The sequence below is a fragment of the Chlorocebus sabaeus genome, chromosome X (assembly GCF_047675955.1).
Source record: "Chlorocebus sabaeus isolate Y175 chromosome X, mChlSab1.0.hap1, whole genome shotgun sequence".
In the NCBI taxonomy this organism is placed as follows: domain Eukaryota; kingdom Metazoa; phylum Chordata; class Mammalia; order Primates; family Cercopithecidae; genus Chlorocebus; species Chlorocebus sabaeus.
This window is the reverse complement of record NC_132933.1, coordinates 38,278,422-38,303,775: the sequence shown is the minus strand read 5'-3', so window position 1 is coordinate 38,303,775 and position 25,354 is coordinate 38,278,422. Positions and strand designations below refer to the sequence as shown.

General features: G+C 37.7%; 1 protein-coding gene and 1 pseudogene across 1 annotated transcript in view; one reads left to right on the top strand and one right to left on the bottom strand.

The window, feature by feature from the left end:
• The window catches only part of LRCH2 (leucine rich repeats and calponin homology domain containing 2), a 128,578-nt gene extending 109,452 nt beyond the window's left edge, over nucleotides 1-19,126 (bottom strand). The window contains exon 1 of the mRNA XM_007992634.3: nucleotides 18,714-19,126. Within this exon, the coding sequence (XP_007990825.3) occupies nucleotides 18,714-19,071 (358 nt within the window). The 5' untranslated portion in view covers nucleotides 19,072-19,126. The remainder of the gene's footprint in view (nucleotides 1-18,713) is intronic.
• Nucleotides 90-838, top strand: LOC119620935 (large ribosomal subunit protein uL30 pseudogene; annotated as a pseudogene).
• Nucleotides 19,127-25,354: the final 6,228 nt, after the last annotated feature.

The window sequence follows — 25,354 nt, the reverse complement described above, 5'->3', positions numbered from 1 at the left end:
AAAAATAGAACTACCATTCCATCTAGCAATCCCACTACTAAGTATCTACCTAAAAGAAAAGAAATCATCCTCTTTTTCTGACTGGAACCATGGAGGGTGTAGAAGAGAAGATGAAGAAGGTTCCTGGTGTGCCAGAAACCCTTAAGAAAAAGTAAAGGAATTTTGCAGAGCTGAAGATCAAGTGCCTGAGAAAGAAGTTTGACCAAAACATGCTTCGAAAGGCAAGGAGGAAAGTTATCTATGAAAAAGTGAAGCACTGTCACAATGAGTATAGGCAGATGTACAGAACTGAATTTCGAATGGCAAGGATGGCAAGAAAAGCTGGAAACTTCTATGTACCTGCAGAACCCAAATTGGCATTTGTCATCAGGATCAGAGGTATCAACGGTGTGAGCCCAAAGGTCCGAAAGGTGTTGCAGCTTCTTCACCTTCATCAAATCTTCAATGGAACCTCTGTGAAGCTCAACAAGGCTTCAATTAACATGCTGAAGATTGTAGAGCCATATATTGCATAGGGGGTACCCAAATTTGAAGTCAGTAAATGAACTCATCTACAAGTGTGGTTATGGCAAATTCACTAAGAAGCGAACTGCTTTGACAGACAACGCTTTGATTGCTCAATCTCTTAGTAAATATGGCATCATCTGCATGAAGGATCTGATTCATGAGATCTATACTGTTGAAAAATGCTTCAAAGAAGCAAATAACTTCCTCTGACTCTTCAAATTATCTTCTCCATGAGGCAGAATGAAGAAAAAGATAACCCATTTTGTAGAAGGTGGAGATGCTGGCAACAGGGAGGACCAGATCAACAGGCTAATTAGAAGAATGAGCTAAGATGTCTACCATGATTATTTTTCTAAGCTGGTCAGTTAATAAACAGTACCTGCTCTCAAATTGAAAAAAAAAAAAGAAAGAAAAGAAATCATTATATTAAAAAGATACCTGCACTTATATGTTTATCGCAGCACTATTCACAATAGCAAAGATAAAGAATCAAGCTAAGTGTCCATCAATGGAAGACTTGGTTAAAAAATGGCCTGGCCAAAATGGTGAAACCCCGTCTTTACTAAAAAAAGTACAAAAATTAGCTGGGCATGGTGGCAGGCACCTGTAATTCCAGCTACTCAGGAGGCTGAAGCAGGAGAGTTGCTTGACCCCGGGAGGCGGAGGTTGCAGTGAGCCAAGATCGTGTCACTGCACTCCAGCCTGAGTGACAGATCGAGACTCCGCCTCAAAAAAAAAAAAAAAGTGGCATATATATGTATACGTACATATATGTGTATACACACACATGCACACACACACCATGGAATATTACTCAGCCATAAAAAAATAATAAAATCATATCTTTTTTTTGAGACAGGGTCTCACTCTGTCACCCAGGCTGGAGTGCAGCGGCATGATCATAGACCACTGTAGTCTCCATCTTCTGGGCATAAGCAATCCTCCTGTCTCAGCCTCCCAAAGGCTGGGATTACAGGTGTGTGGTACCACACCCAACTAATTTTTTTATTTTTAGTAGAGACAAGGTCTTGCTATGTTGCCCAGGCTGGTCCTAAACTCCAGAGCTCAAGTGATCCTCTTGACTCAGCCTCCCAGAGTGTTGGGGTTGTAGGCATGAGCCACTGTACCAAGCCAAAATCATGTCTTCTGCAGCAACATGGATGGAACTAGAGGCATTATCTGTGAAATAACTCATAAACAGAAAGTCAAATACCACATGTTCTCACTTATAAGTGGTAGTTAAATAATGTGTGCACATGGACATAGACAGTGGAATAAGAGACACTGGAGACTCAGAAACTTAGGGGGGTAGGAGGGGGTTGAGGGGTGAGAAATTACCTAATGGGTACAATGTACACTATTCCAGTGATAGTTACACTAATAGTCCAGACTTCGTCACTATGTAATATATCCATGTAACAAAACTACACTTGTACCCCCAAACTTCTAAAAATATTTTTTATTATACTTTAAGTTCTGGGATACATGCGCAGAATGTGCAGGTTTGTTACATAGGCATACACGTGCCATGGTGGTTTGCTGCACCCATCAACCCATCATCTACATTAGGTATTTCTCCTAATGCTATCCCTCCCCTGGCCTCCGACCCAACAGGCCTGTGTGTGATGTTCCCCTCCCTGTGTCCATGTGTTCTCATTGTTCAACTCCCACTTATGAGTGAGAATATGTGGTGTTTGGTTTTCTGTTCCTGTGTTAGTTTGATGAGCATGATGGTTTCCAGCTTCATCCATATCCCTGCAAAGGACATGAACTCATCCTTTTTTATGGCTATATACTATTCCATAGTATATATGTGCCACATTTTCTTTATCCAGTCTATCACTGATGGACATTTGGACTGATTCCAAGTCTTTGCTATTGTGAACGGTGCTGGAATAAAGATACGTGTGCATGTGTCTTTATAGTAGAATGATTCATAATGCTTTGGTTATATAACCAGTAATGGGATTGCTGGGTCAAATGGTATTTCTGGTTCTAGATCCTTGAGGAATTGCCACACTGTCTTCCACAATGGTTGAACTAATTTACACTCCCACCAACAGTGTAAAAGCGTTCCTATTTCTCCACATCCTCTCCAGCATCTGTTGTTTCGTGACTTTTTAATGATCATCATTCTAACTGGCATGAGATGGTATCTCATTGTGGTTTTGATTTGCATTTCTCTAATGACCTGTGATGATGAACTTTTTTTCTTATGTTTGTTGGCTGCATAAATGTCTTCTTTTGAGAAGTGTCTGTTCATATCCTTTGCTCAGTTTTTTATGGGGTTGCAGTGAGCCAAGATTGGACCACTGCACTCCAGCCTGGGCAACAGAGGGAACCCTTGTCTCAAAAAATAAAAAGTAAATAAATAAAGTAATTAATTAAACAAAATCATGCTTTCATGTAACTTGTTTTTTAAAGTTAAAAAAAAACCCTAATATCTGAATTGTTATGATTAGTCTGATTAATGAAGTAACCAATGGCAAAACATGTATCTTGACCATCTCTAGTACATCAGAATTGATGATGTTCAATTAGTTTTGAGGCAGGAGAATAGGATCTGGAGGCAGGGCCATTTCACGCTGACTTCCTGGAACTAAACTGAAAGGAAAACCCTAACTTTCCACACCTAAGTAACAAAAGAACCAGAGACTAGGCCCTTTGCAAACCCCCACTATTTCTGCATGGCAGATGGGAAATAGAAAGTATCTCTGATTGGTTGCTTTTTGTAACCAATCAGACTTTTGCATAGGAGTGTAACTTTGTAACTTCACTTCAGCTTCTGATTGATTGTTTTTCGCAACCAATCAGACTGACTGCAGGCCAAGTCTTCATTAACACAGCAGTGCAGCTTTGTAACTTCACTTTAGGCTCTGTTTGGTCGCTTTCCACAACCAATCAGATTGATTGGGGCCATCACTTCATTTATATGAGGTGAACACAAAGTGGCCAATGGGAATCCTCTAGCAGGGTATTTGGACCCAAGAAGATTCTGTATTGGGTCTGTGAGAGGCTGCTCAACCTGCTCCCACCCTGTAAAGTGTATTTTCCTTTTCGATAAATCTCAGCTTTTGCTGCTTCATTCTTTCCTTGCTTTGTGCATTTTGTCCAATTCTTTGTTCAAAACACCAAGAACCTGGACACCCTCCACTGGTAACAGTTTGACTTTGATCTTTCTGCCTAAGTCAAGGTCAACCAGCCACAGAAAATCAAGTAGATCTGTGTATACAATATACATTTTATTTGCATGTTAAGATATGTTAGTACCTTTCTACTGCATGAGAAAGGAAAGTCTAATATAATACGAGAAAGGTCTGCATCAAACTGACTCTCCAGGACAACTTCAGCAGCCTTCGGATTGCAAAACAAAAGTAGTCCTTCAGAAGAGAGGGAGAAAAAAAAAAAACAAGTGCAAGCCACTGTACTAAACAAAGCTAATTGCTTTATCTTTGATTTATTCAGATTAAGACTAATTTTATAGCTACATACTGTACCCCCTAAAATAATACTGTATTTAGAGAGCAAGGACCATCCTTACTTGAGTTATCTGATAGCAAAGCACAAACCACTGAATCCTGAAATTAAAAGCAATTTAGAATAAATTGACCAATTAAAAAGTAATGACAAATTCCACAAACTGGTCCAAAAACATCCCATTTGTTTACATTAAGTGGTCAAGCAGCCCCTACACATCAGCACGGTGGCAGCTGCCAGAAAGACCAAATGGATTCAGATGGTTTATTACTAACACAGACAGAGAAGGCATATCAGCATGGTATCAGCTCCCCATGTCCCTAGTCCTACAGGAGAAACCCAAACTGGAGGGACTAAATGAAAGACAACACACACAGTGGGTTGCTCTGTTGTTGAGGGTCAATTCTAGACTGCAGCTATGTCATTTTATAGTCACAACTGTGCCTGAAGGAAAGTCCCATGCCTCACCAAAATGAAAATGGGAAAAAATAAGCTGCCTTGAGGCAGCCTCCTGTAAGATAGAGAGGTGGATAATAAATGGTCTTGTGACAGCTCCTCACAAGTCTATCTTACCATGTACCAAGGAGGATCACAGAGTATTCCCCCAAGACTTGAGACAGATTGTGGTTGAACCATGCTTATGTGGCCTATGTGGGAAAATGCAAGACCACCAAGGTGCCATGGCAGAGCCATTCTCCTACACACAAATAGTATAAGAAGTCAGTATATAAAATTATCACACTCTTTCCCATAATTTAAAGTTTAAAAATTTGAGAAGCATCTATTATAAACTATCGCAGAGAGTCATAGCATCGAACCAAACACTGTTGAGAATTTATACAGAGAATGCATTATCTGTCCTAAAGAAGTTTAAATTTCTCTGGGGAGAAAGCAATGTAAAGTCAGGAGCACAAATGCACCTGGTTGTTTATTAATATTAAACAGTAACTTAAACACCTAATGATAGAGGAATGGTTAAATAAGTTATGGTGCATCCATATATTTTTCTTCAGTGGAACAGTGGCATAAGGAAAACTTTCCGAAAGAACAACATAGAAGAAGAGTATACAGTGGACTACAATGGAAAGAATCTTAAGGCAACAATATTATATTGATAAATGTGAGAAAGTTTAGTCATTCATGAGGCTTTTTGCAAGAGAAGAAGCAGTGACTATGGAGAGCTGCTGTGAGTGCCTTTAAGCTCTGATCCTACTAAGGATGATAAACTTCGTAACTGAAAGGTAGCGGATTCCAGGATCTTAACTTTGCACATGGCAAATGGTGGAGAGCAGACAGTAAGAGGACAAAGTAAGACCAAGACATGCTAAAACACAATTTTAAATAATTCAGAGCTATACTACTGAGAAAACTCCTAAACCTAATCATGAAATGTCCATTTATCTCTCAATTTTTCTGGACTTCATCTACAAACATGATTTTCAAAATAAAATTTGTTAAAAGAACATATTAATCCTCAAAACATTTTGTAATTTAGTATTTTCAATGTCAAACTTATTTAACATCATAAACAGTACTTTTAAATCAATTTTAATGAATAGCTAACCTAAATATTTTTAAACAGTCAGCTACTCTAAAATAAAAACATATCTAGTGGCATAGTATAAGAATATATAAAAACTGCAGCAAATTTCCAAACTGTTAAAGCTTAATACTCATATCACTCATATCTCTGCTTATGAAGCAATAACAACGTATGTCTTTTCTCTAATTTTTCATTTTTAAAAATAACAAAACAATAAAAACAAAAATCAGGAAAACAATGAGAGGTTCAGATACATACCCTGAAGAACAGGGTATATATTTATGAAGAAGCGGAAAACACAGAGGAAAAGCAAAGGGACAAATTGTGCAGGGGGTCAAAAAGGCACCCATGGCAAGAAGCAGGCTTAATTGAACAAAATATGCTGAACAACTACTATGTACCACACACTGTATTACTAGCTATTGGAGTGGCGACAAAGTCACTATACTCAAATAACTCTAAAACCAATAAAAAGGGAAGTGCAAACAAATAACCCATATTTCTTTAATTCAACAATGCATATTTTCTTCTAATGCTAACGTTTTTGAAATCTATGTATGCATTTACTGAGGCGGTGTTTATTTGTCAGAAAAGTTATTAAATTGATGGTGCATACTAGGGTGAAGGAAATACATTCACTGCAATACAAAATCACAGCAGCTATAATAGAGGTATAGAGTAATCACTGTATGTAGAAGATGAGGGGTAAGGGAAAAGACAAAGGCATGATCTGGGATACAAAGAATCAATAGGAGTTTACCAGGTAGAAAGTAGAAGGATATTAACAGAAAAAAAATATTTAAAAACCCTGAGGCATGGAACAGCATGATACTTTCAATAAGCAGCACATATTATAGTTTGATAGGCTGGAATATAGAGGTCCGAGGCAGTATGAGACTAAACTGAAGTGCAGGTAGGTCAGGAATGCAAACTGGGTTCATCTTATATTAAAAAACCAAACAATATTATATACCATGTTAACACAACAAAGGACAAAAACCATATGATTAACTCAATAGAACAGAAAAAGCCTTTGACAAAATCCAACACCCTTTCATGATAAAAGCATTTGAAAAGCCAGGTATGAAAGGGAATTTCTTCCACCTGATAAAGACCATTTACAAAAAAAAAAAAAAAAAAAAAAAAAAAAAACATAGCTAACATTATATTGAATGGTGAAAGACTGAATATATTCCCCCTGAATATATTCCCCCTAAATTCAAGAACAAAAGAAGAATGTCCACTTTCACAGCATCTGCTTAACATTATTGAAACTAGAAGTTCTAACAGGGACAATTAGGCAAGATACAGAAATAAAAGGCTCCAGATTTGAAAGGAAGTAAAACTATCTCTATTTGCAGATGACATGACATAGAAAATCCTAATGAATCCATTTAAAAGACTACTAGAACAAACAAGTTCAGCAAGGTTGAAGGATAAATGATCACTTATAAAAATCAGTTGTATTTTCTACACACTAGCAATGAACAATCCAAAAACTAAATTTTTAAAATTCCAACTACAACAGCATCAAAAACTACAAAATAGGAAACTACAAAATAATGTTAAAAGAAATTAAAGAAGATATAAATAAATGAAAAGACATCCTCTATTCATGGATTGGACAACTTAATATTGATAAGATGGCAAAATTCCCCCAAATTGATGATTCAACACAATCCTTTTCAAAATCTCAACTTGCATTCTGCATTTTCCAAAGAAATTGTGTAGCTTATCCTGAAATTCCTGCAAGGACCCCAGAAGAGCCCCAAAAATCTTGAAAAAAAAATGTTGGAAAACTCACACTTCCCAATTACCAAATTTACTACACAGCTACAATAATCAATACAGTGTGGTATTGGGTTAAGAACAGAAATATAGATCAATGAAATACAATTGAGAGCCCAGAAATAAATCTTGACATTTATGGTCAACTGATTTTAAACAAGGGTGACAAGACAATTAGATGAAGAAAAAAATGATCTATTCAAAAAATGGTGCTAGGACAACTAGATATCCACATGTAAAAGAATGAAGTTGGACCCTGATCTTACATGACACAGAAAAATCAACTTAAATAAGCAGTGAAGCTAAATGTAAAAAAATGAAAGAGCTAAAACTATAAACTCAAAATACATAAGGATAAATCATTCTGACCCTGGGTTAGGCAATGCTTCCTTAGACATGACACAAAAAGCACAAGCAACATAAGAAAATAGATAAAATGAGTGATATCAGTATGTTTTAATTTTGTGTTTCAAAGTAGATGAACGAACAGAATAGGAAAGAAATATTTGCAAATGATACATCTGTTAAGAGACTTGAATACAGAAATTTAAAAAAAAGAAAGAAAAAAAAAAACCTCTTACAACTCAGTAATGAAGACATGAAGACAACCCGATTAGTAAATGGACAAAGGGTCTGAATAGTCATTTTGCTTATGAAAATATACAAATAGTCAATAAGCACATGAAAAGATATTCAACATCATTAGTCATCAGGAAAAGTCAAATCAAATCCACAATGAAATCCTGCCTCAGGCTGTGCACAGTGGCTCACGCCTGTAATCCCAACACTCTGGGAGGCTGAGGTGGGTGGATCACCTGAGATCAGGAGTTCAAGACCAGCCTGGCCAACATGATGAAACTCCATCTCTACTGAAAAAAAAAATACAAAAATTAGCCAGGCATGGTGGCGCACGCCTGTAATCATAGTTACTCAGGAGGCTGAGGCAGGAGAATCACTTGAGTCCGGGAGGCAGAGGTGCAGTGAGCCGAGATTGCATCCTTGCACTCCAGCCTGGGCGACAAGAGCAAAACTCTGTCTCAAAAAAAAAAGGAAAGAAATACTGCCTCACATCCACTAGGATGGCTATAAACAAAAAGATAAAAACAAGTGTTGTTGAGAATGCAAAGAAATTGGAATTCTCACATACTGTTGATGGAAATGTAAAATGGTGTGGCCACTTTGGAAAACAATCTGACATTTCTTCAAAATGTTAAACACAGAATCGCCATACGACCCAGCAATCTCACTCCTATGTATATAACCAAGAGAAATGAAGACATATGGCTACACAAGAAACATGTATATCACTGTTCATAGCAGCATTATTTATAATATGCAAAAAGTGTAAACAATCCAATTATCCATCAACTGATGAATGGATAACCAAAATGCACAATGGAATATTATTCAGAAAGAAAACGAATGAAATACTGATACATGCTACAACATAAATGAACTTTGAAAACATAGTAAATTAAAGAAGCCAATCACAAAAGGTCACATCCTGAATGAAGTCATTTACATCAAATGTACAGTTGGGGTAAGTCTATAGAGACAGAAAATAGATGAATGGTTGTGTAGGGTTTGATTGGTTGGGGAGGAGGCAGGGAGAATGGGAAGGGATTTATTTGTACAGGATTTCTTTCAAGGGAGATGAAAATATTCCAAAACTAAATTATAGTGATGGCTGCACAGCTAACAACCAATAAACAATATACTTTAAATGTGTCCACTTTTGGTCTGTGAACTCTCAATAAAGTGTTAAAAAGAAAAGAAGTAGGCCAGGTGCAGTGGCTCACCCCTGTAACCCCAGCACTTTGGGAGGCCGAGGCAGGTGGGTCGCTTGAGCCCAGAAGTTCAAGACCAGCCTGGGCAACATGGTGAAACCTTGTCTCTACAAAAAAATACAAAAATTAGCTGTGTATGGTAGCACACCCCTGTGGTCCCAGCTACTCAGGAGGGCTGAGGTGGGAGGATCACTTGAGCCTGGGAAGTTGAGGCTGCAGTGAGCCATGATTGTGCCACTGTACTCCAGCCTTGGCAATACAGCGAGACCCTGAAAAAAAAAAAAAAAAAAAAGAAAGAAAGAAAGAAAAGAAAAGAAAAGAGAAAAGAAGTAGATATAGAATAGAAGTCAAGGCCCTTGGTCCCCTAAAGTTTCACAATTTCACTGAAAAATCACTGAAATGAGGAAAAGGCATATACGTTTATTTAAAGTATATATATGGGAGCCCTCAGAATTAAGACCCAAAAGAGGAATTGCCTATTTTACACTTAGGTTCAACAAAGTATGGACAGCCCAGCTGTGCAGAAATATGATTGGACAAAAATAATATGATCTAAAGCTGACAGACTGAGTGGGGAAACCTAGCAAGGCCTGTCTACCTATTAAATAGATTATTCTAGGCCTCTCTGAGCCTGTATTTCTTTCTCTGGCTGTGGGCAGGGCCCTCTCTGGAATGGGGGTCTTAAGACCTACAGACAAACAAGTTAAGTCCGATCATTTCTTTGTGGCCAGTTTTTACACAGAAAGGCAGAGGGGAAATTCGAGTACTATTTTTAGGTCTTATGGCTGGCTTTCAGGAAAAGGGGTTCTGGCTTCTATGATCCTCCTTGGGCAAGAGGGATTCTAGTTTCTATGGTTAGCCTTGGAGAAGAATGGGACCGAGAGACAGGAGGGCAGGACAAGGTCAGTGCAAAACTTCTGCTTCTGAGGCTGCTGCTGAGGCCTTCATTTGGGGATATTGTTTTCTGAGCCCCAACATAGGTAAGGATGGATCTGAAAAAAGATAACCCATATATAAAAACAGGAACATGGAACTCCACCTCACGCTATACACAAAAATCGATTCCATATGAATTAAGAACTTTAATACCAAAAACAAAACTAAAACTCTTAGTAAAAAATGTAGATGAATATATTTTACATGTTCTTAAATAGGACACAAAAATAATTGACTATAAAATTCAAGACTGATACATTTGGCTGTATTAAAATTTACAAATTTGTCCATCAAAACACCCCTCAAAAAGTAAAAAGGCAAGTTATAAACAAGAAGATATTCAAAATATACAAAACAAATGATTAGTATAAGGAGCATTTTTTTAAACTCATAGAATTCTCTCTTTTTTTTAAAAAAAAAAGGACAACCAACCAACAGAAAATGGGCAAAATAAATGAAAAGTTATTTCACGGTACAGGAAAGACATATGACCAACAGACATGTGAAGAAAGGTTAACATCATTGGTGATCAGGGGAATGTAAATCAAGAAAGACTTCATCGAAATACCATTTTAAACACACTTGGCCAAAATTTTTAAATTTGACAATACTGTTTTGGAGGGCAAACAGATTCACAGGATCTCCTATACATGTCAATGGAAACAGAAATTATAAACCGGTTTAAACACTGACATACCATACAACCCAGCAATTCCATTTTCAAGTATATACATAAGAGAAATCCTTGCACAAGTACAAGAGACATGTATAATATTGTTGACAGTAGTGCTATTCCCAAGAGAAAAAGAGGGGGTGAATGAAAATGGGTATCAGTGAGAAAGTGAATAAAGGTGGTATACTCATATGATGCAAGATAACACAGCCATTCAAAAGAATGAACCACAGTTTTACATAACAATTTGGATGAATCTTAGCAATTTAATTTTAACTAATAAAATATAAAAATTACCACAGTTAAAGCATAGTGTATGTATTACCTTTTTTTTTTTTTTTTTTTTTTTTTTTTTTTTGAGACGGAGTCTTGCTCTGTGCCCCAGGCTGGAGTGCAGTGGCGCGATCTCGGCTCACTGCAAACTCCGCCCCCCCGGGTTCCCGCCATTCTCTTGCCTCAGCCTCCCGAGTCGCTGGGACTACAGGCGCCCGCCACCTCGCCCGGCTAATTTTTCTTGTATTTTTAGTAGAGACGGGGTTTCACCATGTTAGCCAGGATGGTCTCGATCTCCTGACCTCGTGATCCGCCCGTCTCGGCCTCCCAAAGTGCTGGGATTACAGGCTTGAGCCACCGCGCCCGGCCTGTATTACCTTTTTTAATGTTCAAAACAAGGAATAAGGAAATAAGATTTTGAAACGTATGGTTTGAAAACTGGCTACTGGCTTGAAGGTGTTTTAGTAACATTGTTTTAGTAACATGTTGCAATCAGATTTGCATATTAGAAAGAATGGTTTAGCTACAGTGTGAAGGGCTAACTAATTGAAGTTGAAGAAAACTTGAGGCAGAGAGATCATTTAGGAAACTACTGACAGGTCCAGTTAAAGGTGAGGAATAGAGAATCTGAACAATGACACTGAGAATAGAAAGGAAGGAAACTGATTTGAAAGCTATTCAAAGAGTTATGACCAACAGGCCTTAGTCCCTCACTAGATATAGAGGGTGAGGGAAAGGGAAGAGTGGAGAATACTTCCCAGGTTTTAGATCTAGGTGACAAGGGGGCCTAGGGTGAATAATGAGAGTTCATTATTTGACATACTGAGTTTGAGGAGACTCTGAGATATCAGCATTCATGTAGTTTCCTCCCTCTAAAATTAACTATAAAATCTGATGCCTCCTCTTTAAAGGCCGATCCTCCAACTTCTTTATAAAGCCCCACTCTGCTGTTGCAACAACCCAATCAAATGTCATCTCTCCCTCTTTGAACCTATGTGGCACTTTCCATTTATCTTACCCTAACTCAGGGTTTCTCAACTTTGGCACCATAGACATTTTAGAAAAGTTAAGTCTTTGTTGTATAGGGCTGTCCTTTTCATTGTAGGATGCTTGGCAGCATCCCTTGCCTCTACCCACCAGATGTCAGCAGCAACCCCCAAATTGTGATAATCAAAAATGTCTTCAGCCAGCTGTGGTGCTGTAGGACTATAGTTCAAGCTACTCAGCAGGCTGAGACAGGAGGATCACTTGAGCCCTGGAGTTAGAACCTGTGAACAGCCACTATATTCCAGCCCAGGCAACATAGCCAGGGCAACATAGCAAGGCCTTGTCTCTTAAAAAAATAAAAATAAAAATAAGTCTCCAGATACTGTCGAATATCCTCTGGAGGCAACTTCTCTAACCCTACCCTTCCCCGCAATGAGAACTACTGATCTAGGAAATAATAGGTATATGAGTTCTTATTTTAAACCATTATGAAATCATTAACTCACTGAAAGTAGCAACTTTACAACCTTTACAAAATATGGATATGACAAATCCATTCTTATATACTCACTAGGTAGTTTAAGGACACAGTCATCTATGTTTAATTTACTATTTCTAATTCACAAATACTTTAAATGTAATTATTTCCCATTGACATAGACATGCCCAACCAAGTAGCTCAAAATACTAAGGATTTACATATTGCAATTATTTTTTTAAGAAGTGAAAAACCCTAGACTCTATACCCTAGAGTCTCTTAGGAACATAATCATTAACAAAAAGCCATTTCTGAGTGAAATCCAAATTCACAAATGTTCTAGAATCGGTTCATCTCCATATGGTTCAAAGAAAAGTTTATGTCATAGTTTCTTACACCTGTCTCTTGTCACCTTGAATCTCTAATATTCTACTGAGACAATTAATTTAAAGATAAAGTGACAACATTCTCTGTCACAAATTATAAAAGACTACACAGAATCAAGTGTTTCTGAAAAGGAAAGAACTTACTTTCCTATTTGGAAAGAACTTTTCCTCAAAAAATTTGATATAAAAATATATTAGAAAATATCCACTGTTGAATTATCCATTACAGTCCATTGACAGGTATTCTGTTAATGGAATGCTACTGATTTACATGAAACAAGAGAAATGTAAAGAGTAAACATTACAGTTTGACCTGCAGCAGATTGAGTGCACTAGTTGAAAGTGAGAGTAAACATAAACTTACATTGTTATTAAACTGGCTTATACAGCTTTCTTTAATTACATTAAATGGTTCCCTGGCGTGTAAGGTATTTTTTTCTATAAACGAGAAGCAGACAACCCTTTCTGAAACTTTCCAGATAACTGATTATAAGAGTATTACAATGTTTTAAGAAGCACCCAAATACACTCAAAGTGTAGAGAAAAAAAGAAAACTAAAAGATTTCCCTTTCTAGGTCATGACGATAACTATCCTCTGCAGAATGGGGAGGTGGGTATCATGCAGTTAAGGCATGTCACAGAGTGGGCTGCTAGGCTGAGCTGGGAGAACAATACGCCTCTTTTGCAAAGTTTCACTGTTGCCTAGGAACTTAAACAAATGGCACCTCCCAGCAAATCAATTTTGTAAGCCTTCAATTATCTTTATTTGTAGTAAGTGTCCCTAGCATTACTTATGTTCTCAATGAGGTTCTGGATCTTGTCTACCTTCATGCCAAATAAATGCTTCAGAATTTATATCACAAATAATCTAAATTGAAATATCAAATTTAAACCTTAAGCAAAAGTATTCCACTAACCCCAATTTTAAAACATCCCGATCAACCACTTCTGTTCTTATACCTGTCATGCAACAAATACCTAACCTAACTTTTCAGGAAGCTTTCTCAAACTAAATTAATCCCCTCTAAAATTAAGCCTTATGCCACAGTTCCATATCTCTTATGTGTACAGCATATTGAAGTATATTATTTTGAATACTGTTATATATTATAATGAAATTCTTTTCTAATGGTTATATTACTGTACACATTTGACTATTGTATAAACCCTTTAAGTACAAAAACCATGTCTCTTTCTATTAGCCATAATCATGTTTCCAAAGTTGGAGTTCAATAAATGCTGAATGAATCTATTCTAAAACCATGAGAAAGAGAGGCATGATAGCTATGCAAAAACACACAAAACAAAACACACCATACCACAAACGAAAGGTATATAACCTATGAAGTTAAATAAGCATTGGATTTTCAGAATAAATAACCTATTTATTGGCACGGTGTTTAATAACTGCATTTTTATAAAGAGAGAATGTGTTACAATGGAAATAACATTAGGATAGCACTGGAGTTGAAAAACCTAGGCTCTGACCCACACACTCTGCCAGACTCACCATTTAACTTTGGACGAATCACTTAACCTCTCTCAACCACAACAAGCAATTACTATGTACTCTGCCAAGCTCACAGGGTTATTATTAGGATACAATAGGATAATATATATCAAAGTACTTAGAAATGTATAAAGAGCTGTATAAATGGTATTATCTTAATGAGGAATATACCCTTCAATTAAAGATAACATTTTATTTTAAATGAAAGAAATTAAGGGATAACTATTTATGCTGTAGAACTTATCACTCAATAAATCAGAACAAGGTTCAGTAATTCAGATTCAACCTATAGCAATTAAAATATGAATCAACTGTCAAAAATGTGCTTCACATTTGATTTTTCAGGAAGACATTTATTAAATAAAGCAAAGCAGATATCTGAATAAGGCCACAAAATCACAATCATGAGCTCATTCCACTAAATGCACTGCGAGGACCTTCACCTCACAAAATGAAATGCTGTGTTTATCTGGCTCCATTTTACAACCTGATACAATGCACCATGCCCTACAGTTGAAAAGGTGAACCAGCCACGTAGGAAATACTAGAGTTGACTCCTGGTTTACAGGAAAACACGTGATTATCCAGGACATGACACAATCTGATGTAAGAATTCCTAAATCTGTTTCACAGACCTACTGCTCATGTACATAAACAGGTATAAAGAAGCAGAGGGAGCAGCTGCAAATAGGCTGAAACATATCCACTTATTTGTAGCACTGGTGACAGAGTCAACTATGCAAGGTTTCAGGATTTGTTTGGGTAACCATTAAAATCACTTTCAAGTCAACAAATTATCATAGTATCCAGATGGACCAAAAAGCTCTATGCAATTTCCCTTCATCTTGTCAAATCGACCTACCAACCATGTCGGAGAAGACATTACAGCAAGAGTCAGCTACTTTACTGAAATGGGTTACCAACTTTCTGATCGCTGTTTTTTGTCCTTATGTGTGTGAAAATTCTAATCAAGGAGTATCTGGAAGGGAGATCTACTCAAAAAGGTCATTAATCTCCAATCACCAATTGGAGATTCAAGTAAATTAGCAAACTCCCCCTTTTAAATGTTAATCTCCTAGACAGGCTGCCATAATCATTTACCTGAGCTCTATCCCAATAAAGTAAGGGGAGTGAGGTTTGAAGAAAAGTGTGATGGGGACAAAGGGAGGGGGCAAGTGAAGAACAGACACTAGAAATGCAGAGAGAGGTAAAAAGACACCAAAAATAAACTCTGCAAACAGCTGCCTAAAATACATTTTCCCTTATAGGAAGCCTGTTAGCAGAGAAAAGATTCTGCTGCTACATGTTTGGGGGGCATCATTTTCTTCATGTAAATTTATCAAACAATCTGAAACAATTTTTGAGTACTTAGTTCCTAGTTTTGGTTTTGACCCTCTTGACAAGTGGCTTTAAGGTTAATATCTAAACTTTTATCAATGTTCTTACTCACTCAAAGAACAAATATTTCTTCAGTGCTTCAAAAATAAACAATTTTAGGGTTTCACAGTCCTGAGTACATATTAGAATTACCTGGAAAGATTTGTTTTCCTTAAGTTCCTTGGCCCCTAAGATTCTGATTTAATTGGTCTGGGGTAGGATCCAGGCAGGGTTAAAACAAAAAACAAACAAAAAAAAATCTCCTTTGTAATTGTAATGTGCAGCCAGGGTGGAGAACCAGGTGTCTATTTCATCTTAACGTAAAAAAACCTTTCCCCACTTATTTTGAAATGTATTAATTTCTCCTTATTCAATATTGTTTCACCAGATTCTCACAACCTCTCACCTAGATTAACATTAACCGCTTCTTAGCTATTTTCCCTTCCTCTTGTCTCTTCCCAATGCAATAAGGAATGCTTATCTAACTAATCAGTTTGGTTCTGAAACATTATTCCACTAAGAGTCATTTTAAGTATAACAAAATCACCAATCAGATCATTTTCATCAAATAGAGAATATACTGTATGTGTGCTCCTGTATGTATGTGTGTGTGTATGTACATATGTATGTATAATCTCAAACATACTCTATTTTTCTTCAGTTCCAATGTACCTGCTTTCATTTACACATAATGAATAGTGGTCTCTTTACATTAAAAAATACTGCCCCTAAAAATTTCATGGCTAAATTTTGTCAAAAACAAATGGCAAATGAGTCACCCAAAGATATCTAATTTAAATGGAAAAAAAAAGAGCAGCACAAGATCTGGTTTACTCTGATTTTTGAAATGTTCCCACAAGAAATGCTCATTCAACTGAAGAGAAAAAGTAAAATGAAACTTATGATGAATGAATGTTTACCATGAACAGATATGGTTCTGCTTTGTGTTGAAGCTTGCCTCAGAAAACCAACTGAAGGTTTAAAAGCCAAAGGCTGTAACTGCATCAGATGATATTCATATTTATGAGAAATATTATCAAATACAATAAAGGGAATATATAATGAGAAGACTGAACAAGTATATGGTGTATGCCCTGCCTTTTAAGAGGCTCTATTTCTTCTCAGGGATAGCAAGACAGAAACATAAAAAGAAAATAAAGCCAGCACTGCCAAGTAAGTGGTAAAGACAATAAGTACCATGGGAATTCAAAGAAACAGGAGATTCCTGTGGACTAAGGGAGTTGCAGACAACTTCTTGGAAGAGCTGGGGCTTCAATAAAATTAAATAAATGGAGAAAAGAGGGAAATCCCAGCCATACAGATGATCTTGTACAAAGATGAGGCAGAAATGCACAAAATATATTTGAAAGACAGAGAGTGGACCTAGTTGGAAGAGAGGATTCTATGCGGGAGCATTTTGAGGGACAAGGTTGCAACAATAAAGGGGAGCCTAACAATGAAAGCCCTGAATGCCAAGCTAGGATGCTTAAACTTTGTCCTGCAGGTGGAAGAATCCTTTATAGGTTATAAAGAACAGTAAGCAAAAACAAAAAGAAGAAAAAGAAAAGAAAAACATCACTATAATGATGCAGTCTGAAACTGTTTTACTTGAAGCCTTTGAAGAACATACCAAGTTGCATAATATCTCCCTAACAGTCATGAATATGTGAACACATTATTTAGGAAATCTGTTCTGAGTGAAGGAGTAAAAACGCAAACATGCTTTACAAAATCTAAAATCAGTGGTTGATTACACATTCATAGTTCTTAGGATAATTCCTAAAAGAATCACGGGGTGGAAAGCTTCAATTTTAGGTTTTCCTCCTCTCCCCACCTTGTTCCAACACAAATACCTTGATTTAAGATCTAAAAACTGAATACAACTGAAATTGTCTTGTTTTGAAAATAAGAGGTATTTTCTACTCCTCATTATGGGTGAATTTACTTACTATATTGTTTCAAAATCACGACATCTATTAAAATAATTTTGGCCAGGATTTATTTCAGCAAAGCAGATGAAAACAGAAATAAATAACAAATTTAAAGATTACAAAAAGCAAAAAAAAAAAAAAAAAAAAACAACTTTCATCAAATCAAGACATATCTAAAATAATCCAGCACTGGTTTATAAGAGAGTGTGTTCCTAACAAAAAATGCCAGCCACAACAAAGACTACCAGAGAGTATATGAAGACCATTACAATAGCCAATTTCTCATCCAAAATGATAAACCTTTAATCCACAACTCCCTAAGGAATGGAGTTAATTTTTTCTCAGAAATGCCCTTAAAATTATTGGCTTTCTACTATAAAAATTAAGACTCTAAGATAACTCAAAGCAAGGATTAGCTTTCTTCTAGTAAGCAGACATGCAAGTGATTGATGATTTAATTTGCCACTGCAGCAAATACTAATTTAACCACCACTACCTTCTCAACACCAGGTAAATGAAAAATCTCAGTCTTTAAAGGCATACGTGACATGAAAGAAGTCAAGAATATCCTTGGATGATTAAACCACACAAAAAAGCCATGGCAATCCTGCTGCTGTACTCTGAAAAAGGATATGCCATTCTTTCAGGCACGTATGCCTTTAAGGAATATGTAGAGATTATGATTTTTGTGTTTGGTTTAGTTTGGTTGGGTTTGGTTTTCCGGGAAAGATGGGAAGATCGAGGAGAGTTGAAAGAAGTGCATTAAGGAAGGTGTCAATGCCTCCCTCCCACCCAAACTGGAGAAACTCGCTTTAACAATGATGCTCTTTCACCCCTAACATCCCACCAGTTTCCATACATCCTTGAGGCAGCATTCCGCCCCTTCCCGATTGCTTGCTTTGCCCCTCACGTTCAGGAGAACTGGCTGCCCCGACTTTGTTAGTCTGGCAGCCCCCGCGCACCCGCCCAGACCTGCAGAGTCCAACAACGCAGCCACGCAGCCACCCACTTCCCGCACCTCCTCCTTCACAGCCAGCTTCCCCTCCCCCCGTCCTGTCACCTGCTTGGGTGGTGTCCGTCAGGTCGTAGCCGCTGCCCGGGAAGTCTCGGAGTTTCCGACCACTGAGGCTCAGGATACCGGAGTTGCCCGCCTCCTCCAGGGCCCGGTCCAGGCTCCTCACGGTGTGCTGAGGCTGCAGGCTACCCGGGTTCCACGGCGGCCCGCTGGGAAACGGCTGACCGAAAAGAGTCGGTACCGGGATGGGGACCACCAGGGTCCCGCCGCCGCCGCCGCCGCCGCCGCCTCCCCCTCCAGCCCCGCCACCTCCCCCTCCGGCCATGCCACCGCCACCGCTACTTCCACCTCCACCACAACCGCCGCCCCCACTGTTACCACCTCCTCCCTGACTCGCCGCCATGTTCCTGGGAGAGAGAATAGCCCCCGACAATACTGTCAGCCTGTGCCGCGAGTGTAAGGGGTTCTTAGGACGCATGCGCAGGCTGGGGGCGGGCGGCGGGGCAGGGGGGGCGAGGTAGAGAGTGGGAAGGAACCAGGGGGCGGGCTGGGAGGAGGTGTTGGATAGAGAAAAGATGATGTTTGAAAGTGCAGAACGCTTGCTTTAAGAAATGTATGATGAGAAGAAGGATGCTAAATCCCGGTTCTGCTGCTTTGGGTACCAAAATCTTGCGAAACGACATCAGGCGAACTATAGGTCATCTGGGCTGTATGTCCCCAAATCTCTAAGTTGCTTCACTGTTTCCGTTCTGCAAAACAGAAACAAATATGTGAGCTAGGGATGAAAGCGATTCGTTTCAGAATATACAGAAACAGCACTTAGAAGGGCTTTGGGCAGCTTATTGAGAAGCTTACTGCAAATGCCTCAGGAATCTTTTACAGTGTTAGAGAAACCCTGGGGAATCATTTGGGGAGGGAAATGAGTGCTGTGTTGAGTTTGGGGCATATATGGATTTCTCCATAGTTTAGAATTCTATAATAGGAAAAGATTTGTAAAATGTTTTCAAGGAAGTCTCTCGTTTCAATGTATGTAACTCTCAGTCATGACTGTTGCCTTCCAAAACTTGGAAGAGTTATCCACATTCTGTTCTATCACTCTTTGAAGTTGTGCCAAGATCTCCAAAATATCTCTAGTTTCTTCTCATCGTGTCAGTATTGCCTGATGAAAATCTCTTTGATCATCAAACAATCTTAAAGTTTATTTCTGAAATACAGATTTTGTTTTTAGATGGAATTCTGAAGATTTAACCCTGGGTATTATGAAGCCAATCGATCCTGAATTTTAGGAGTTCATTCTCAGAACCTGAAGATATTTTTAATGTAGAGGACATAGAGAAGAAAGTTCAAAGTCCTTTATCTGGCATTCCAGGCCTCCGTAATTTAACCCCAGACTATCTAGCCGGGTTTATCACCCAACCATTTAGGCCACTGCCATCCCTTTACCCGCTACCCTCTCCACTCTCGATCACAGTCATTCAAATCTTTTTCACTAGTATTCAGTAAAGCTGATGAAGAAAATGATCAGAACGCTTGGACATATTCACTTATCATTGAATATCCTATGTATCTCTTTTACACCCATTTCAATTTGAGCAATGTGTCAGCAGTCTCATTTTTTAAGAGAAATCTCCACTTCAAAAAAGTATATCTGCCATAGGCTCTACTTTATAAAAGTTTACAGGAAAAAATTACAACTTGGTTAAAATGCTTTGTGGCTATACTGGTTAACTAAAATGATTATGTCATGAGAAATTACATTCACCACATGCGTGACCCAGAAGAAAGAAAACAGAGAATCACACTCTGTATAGTGAATTAGCAAGTGAGATAAATTATTAAAACACACCGGTGTCAAAAAGGCATGTTGCACCTTATACCTCATCTTCCTTAATCTTAAATCAAATTATTAATTAATAATTCATAATTAATTGAGAACTTCAGAATTAAGATGAATGGGAAAGGACACTAAGTTCATTAGTTAAAGAAAAGATTAGGAAAGAAAATATTTTAATAATTAGTCAATGAGAATTTTCGCAATTATTTAAAACAATGTATTGGACTCCAGGAAAAAATATATCCTATCAGGATACCTGTCCAGTGAAAAAAGGCATATACAGCCAAATTTAAGAAGGAAAATAATTTTTCAAAAGGTTGAAAGATAATCTAAGTAAGAAAATGGGACGCTTATTAAGTAAGCTATGTATACATTAAAATCAGACAAAATAACATGTTGTAGAGCTCTTTGACAAGAATACCAAGGCCAAAAAATTTAGAAGAGAGGGCCTAAAGTTTAGAAATTTATTCTGAACTTTTAACTCCCTGTGCAATACTTGGGAAAATGACTTAAAAGCTCGGTACTTCAGTGTCTTCATATGTAACAATGGAAAATAACAATAATAATAATAATATTTTTAAAGTGCTTGCTACTTGCCAGAGACTGCTTTGTATATACTTGTCTATCAATCCTCATAACAACCTTATAAAGTAGGTACTATTATTCTTCCATTTTATAGATGAGGGAAAATAGTACATACCTCACATACGATTGTGGTAAGAATAAATAAAGTCATACATGTAAAGTGACAGGCACATACCTGACATTCATTCATTCATTTAATAAGTATTTAAGGAGCAATTACTCTGTGCCAGAAACTCTCCATGCCAGTAATACTATAGCACTGGGCACTCAATAAGTGTTAATCTCTTTACTACACCTCTACTCCTTCAAAAACTAAAATAATAAAGAACATTCAAAATGTAGGAAGCCAAGGAAAAAATTAGTAAATGTCCTGATAATTGTGGGTAAAGACATATCTGACATATTGCATGAATTTTTTGGTTCAGTCTATACTAGAGAATATTTTACACTGATTGCCACTGCAATGTAATCCCTGAAATGACACATTGGTAACTGGTTGAATTACAGCCAGCAGTCAGAATTATCCAAGCCAAACTTACAAAATATATGTTGGTAAGTCACCAACTATATGACATATACAAGGAGAACGGGGGGAAAGTAGGGGAGTTTTGAACAAAACATGCAGCCTCTACTAAATCACTGGCAGACTCCAAATGTAATTTCTGTTCAAAAGAACTCTAGAGAGGATTTCTGAAATTCCAGACCAGTTTATATTCACTGCTATTCCAAACAAACACTTATAAATATATGGGGAAAGAAAGGCACAACCAAATGTCCAAAGCTACAAATTCTATTAAAGGTCAAGATTATTGGGCTAAAGTACAGGATGTTCTTACTAATCTGTAAATAAATCAAATGTGAGATATGTTTTAGCTCAGGATCCAGAAAAAGGCAACCAACCTGGAGATTAAATAGCTCAAAGTATATTATGAATTTTTAAAAATCTTGATCAAGACCCAGGAAAACAACATGAAAATCTCTGTAGTATGTTTTTTGAAAACATCAGCTCAACTAAATGCTAACTTTAGGGGAAAAAATGAAATGTTGGGTGTAATCAAAACATGTATCAAAAACCTGAGAAAACATGTTGCTTTACCCCATACTAAACTATTGGAGTTAGCTGCAGCTGGAATAAGATATGCAGTTCTGCTCACTCGAATCTCAGCACAGTCTTGAATTACAGAAAGCCTTGATAAATGCATACAAAATGATTAGAGATGAGGAGGAGGAGGAAACTCACTTGGCCCTCCTCTGTCTAGTAACTTGATCTTCAGTCTCTTCCAAAATCCCTGTTCTTTCATGGGGCCTTGTAAAGGATTATACATTAATGTATTTTAGCATAATTTACCACATACTATATACAGCATCTCTGATCCTCCTTCACCTATCTGTTCTTGATTCTGCCTTTTCAGATAATCCTTTGTCCTGCTTTAACCAATCCTAACAAACTAATCCCAAAGTTAATGTTTATTAACTCATAAAGCATTTGTACAAATGTACGAATGATCACTATTACTTAAAAGAAGCTACTACATACCTAGTCTTCAAAGTTGATGTCAACAAGCACTATTATTTTCCATCTCGGTTAGAATCTCTGCCCTGACATTTTAAAAATGTGAGATGTTAGACAAGTCACTTAACCTCTCAAAGTCTCAGATACCTCATCTATAAACCAGAGATCATTACATTATTAGCTATCTTTAGGATTGTAGTGAGAATTATATGAGATAATTATATTAAGTAACTAGCATATTAATGATTATTTTCAATGGTTCTAAGTTCATTCTGCCAATAGGACACCTATCTGAGTGGACCATGAGTTAACAGCAGAGCAGTTCCTAAATTCTTCCATACTATTGTGCTACCAGCGCTAATGGGCACTTCCTTTAGTGTTACTGTTGAGGTTATAGCCTTGTCAATTCACCCCAAGTTCCTGCCTCCCCTAATCATTGTGTTTTCACTATAAACAGTTAACCTGACTCCAGTTTCTGCTTACTGCCTCTAATGCAATCCCAGATTTTGACCTCTGTGTTTCTAGTATTTTAACCTGATATCACGAAATTTATTTAAAATATATGTTCCAAATCCTTCTTTAAAATATGTCCTAAATGTTTTTGTGTACACAACATTGGTCTGTTACAAATTTTGAAGAGTTTTCTTATTAGAGTAGTATGTAAAAATACAGAGATTGTTAAATTTTACTAGTGTGGCTTGGTCAAAGGAAAGTAAGTAAAACATTACACAAAATTACTGTAAACTTGTTACATCCAATTAGAAAACATAATGTTGAGGAAGATTTTTAGTCTTCCTTAGGATTACATTGGAAAATCTCCTCTTCATGTATAAACATGGAAACAAACATGCTATGATGTATAAACATGGAAAAACACCTGTTTTGCAGATGATCTGCCCCCTCCAAAACTCATGTTGAAATTTGATACTTAATGTGGTGGAGTTGGGAGGTAGGGGGCCTACTGGGAGGTATTTGGGTCATGGGGCAGAACTCTCATGAATGTCTTGGTTCTGTTTTCCTGGTAGTGCATTGTCAATCTCTTGAGACTGGATTAGTTCCAGAGAGAGCAGATTGTTATAAAGCCATTTTCCTCCTCCTGTTTGGTTCTCTTCTTCCCACTGACCACTTCCCCTTGACCTTCTCTGCTGTGTTTTGGCCTAGCACTTGGCCCTCACCAGAAGCCAAGCAGATACCAGCACCATGCTTCTCATATTTCCCAACTCCTAAAACCATGAGCTAAATAAACCTTTTTTCTTGATAAATTACCCAGTGTCAACTGGACTCGATAGTTCACGCCTAAAATGCTAGTGCTTTGGGAGGCCAAGGTGGGAGGGTTGTTTGAGGCCAGGAGTTCGAGACTAGCCTGGGCAACATAGCGAGACCCTATCTCTAAAAAAAAAAATTACTCAGTCTCAGATATTCTGTTATAACAACACAAAACAGTCTAAGACCATGACATATGCCCTTTTTGACAAGTGTGTCTTTTATATTTTCCTCTTCTTGCACTGTGGGAGAGGGAACAACGAAAGTCTTTTCAAGCGAAATCCAAATTCCTAAAAGTAAAACCTAAGTAATTATCATACTACCTCTAAGCAGGCATAATAAAGTGCCCATAATAAAATGTCCATAATCCTAACAGGTTGGGAGATGAAGGAGAGAAGATCTTTGAGCCCAGGAGTTCAAGACCAGCCCTGGCAACGTAGTGAAACCCTGTCTCTACATAAAATAAAAAAATAAAAAATTAGCCAAGAGCAGTGATGTGCACCTGTAGTCCCAGCTACTCAGGAGACTGAGATGGGAGGATCTCTTGAGCCTGGAACTTCCAGGCTGAGTCAGCCCTAGCTGCTCCACTGCACTCTAGCCTGGGCAACAGAAGGGAAAACAAAGAAGATTGGAATGAAATGTTGAAGAATCCAGTTGGGCATCTATGAAAGTCTAATCATATTTTTTTACTTTAAAATTTGCTTCAATCTTAACCATTCTATATAGTATTTACTTCAAGTAAACTTGACTGCTTTACAAGTTTAGGTTTTTTAGTTTATCTTCCTCAATTGATTAAACTTATGAATTTCTGTTGGACTGCTATGAGGCATCTCCTAATGGCAATGCACCCAAATTACAAGGGGTTTTGTTTTGTTTTGTTTTGTTTTTTGAGACAGGATCTGGCTCTGTCACCCAGGCTGGAGTGCAGAAGTGCAATCTAGCAGCTCACTGCAACCTCTGCCTCCGGGACTCAAGCCATTCTCCCACTTTAGCCTCCCAAGCAGCTGGGGCTACAAGCACCCGCCACCAAACCCGGCTAATTTTTGTAGAGATGGGTTTCACCATGTTTCCCAGCCTGGTCTCAAACTCCTGAGCCCAAGCGATCTGACTACATTGGACTCCCAAAGTGCTGGGATTACAGGAGCGAGCCACCATGCCCAGCCACAAGGGTTCTTTTGTTTTGTTTTGATGAATGATGAAATATATTTTAAAGTCTAAATCTGTAAACTTGACACTAAACATAACAAGGTCACACATGACCCTAAAATCCAATTTTTCTATTTGGTGACAAGATTTGTTTCTCCTTGACCATGGACTACATCATGACCCTAGTTTGTATATTAGTAGAGAGTATGTGAGCAAATATTGCAGAATATCTTAAATGTGTTTTGGTGAGGCAGTCAGAAATTCCAACTTTCACTTACATTACAGATTTAGGCTGTCAATGATAACCTTCAAGAGGATATTTATTTCTGCTTAAGTACATTGTCT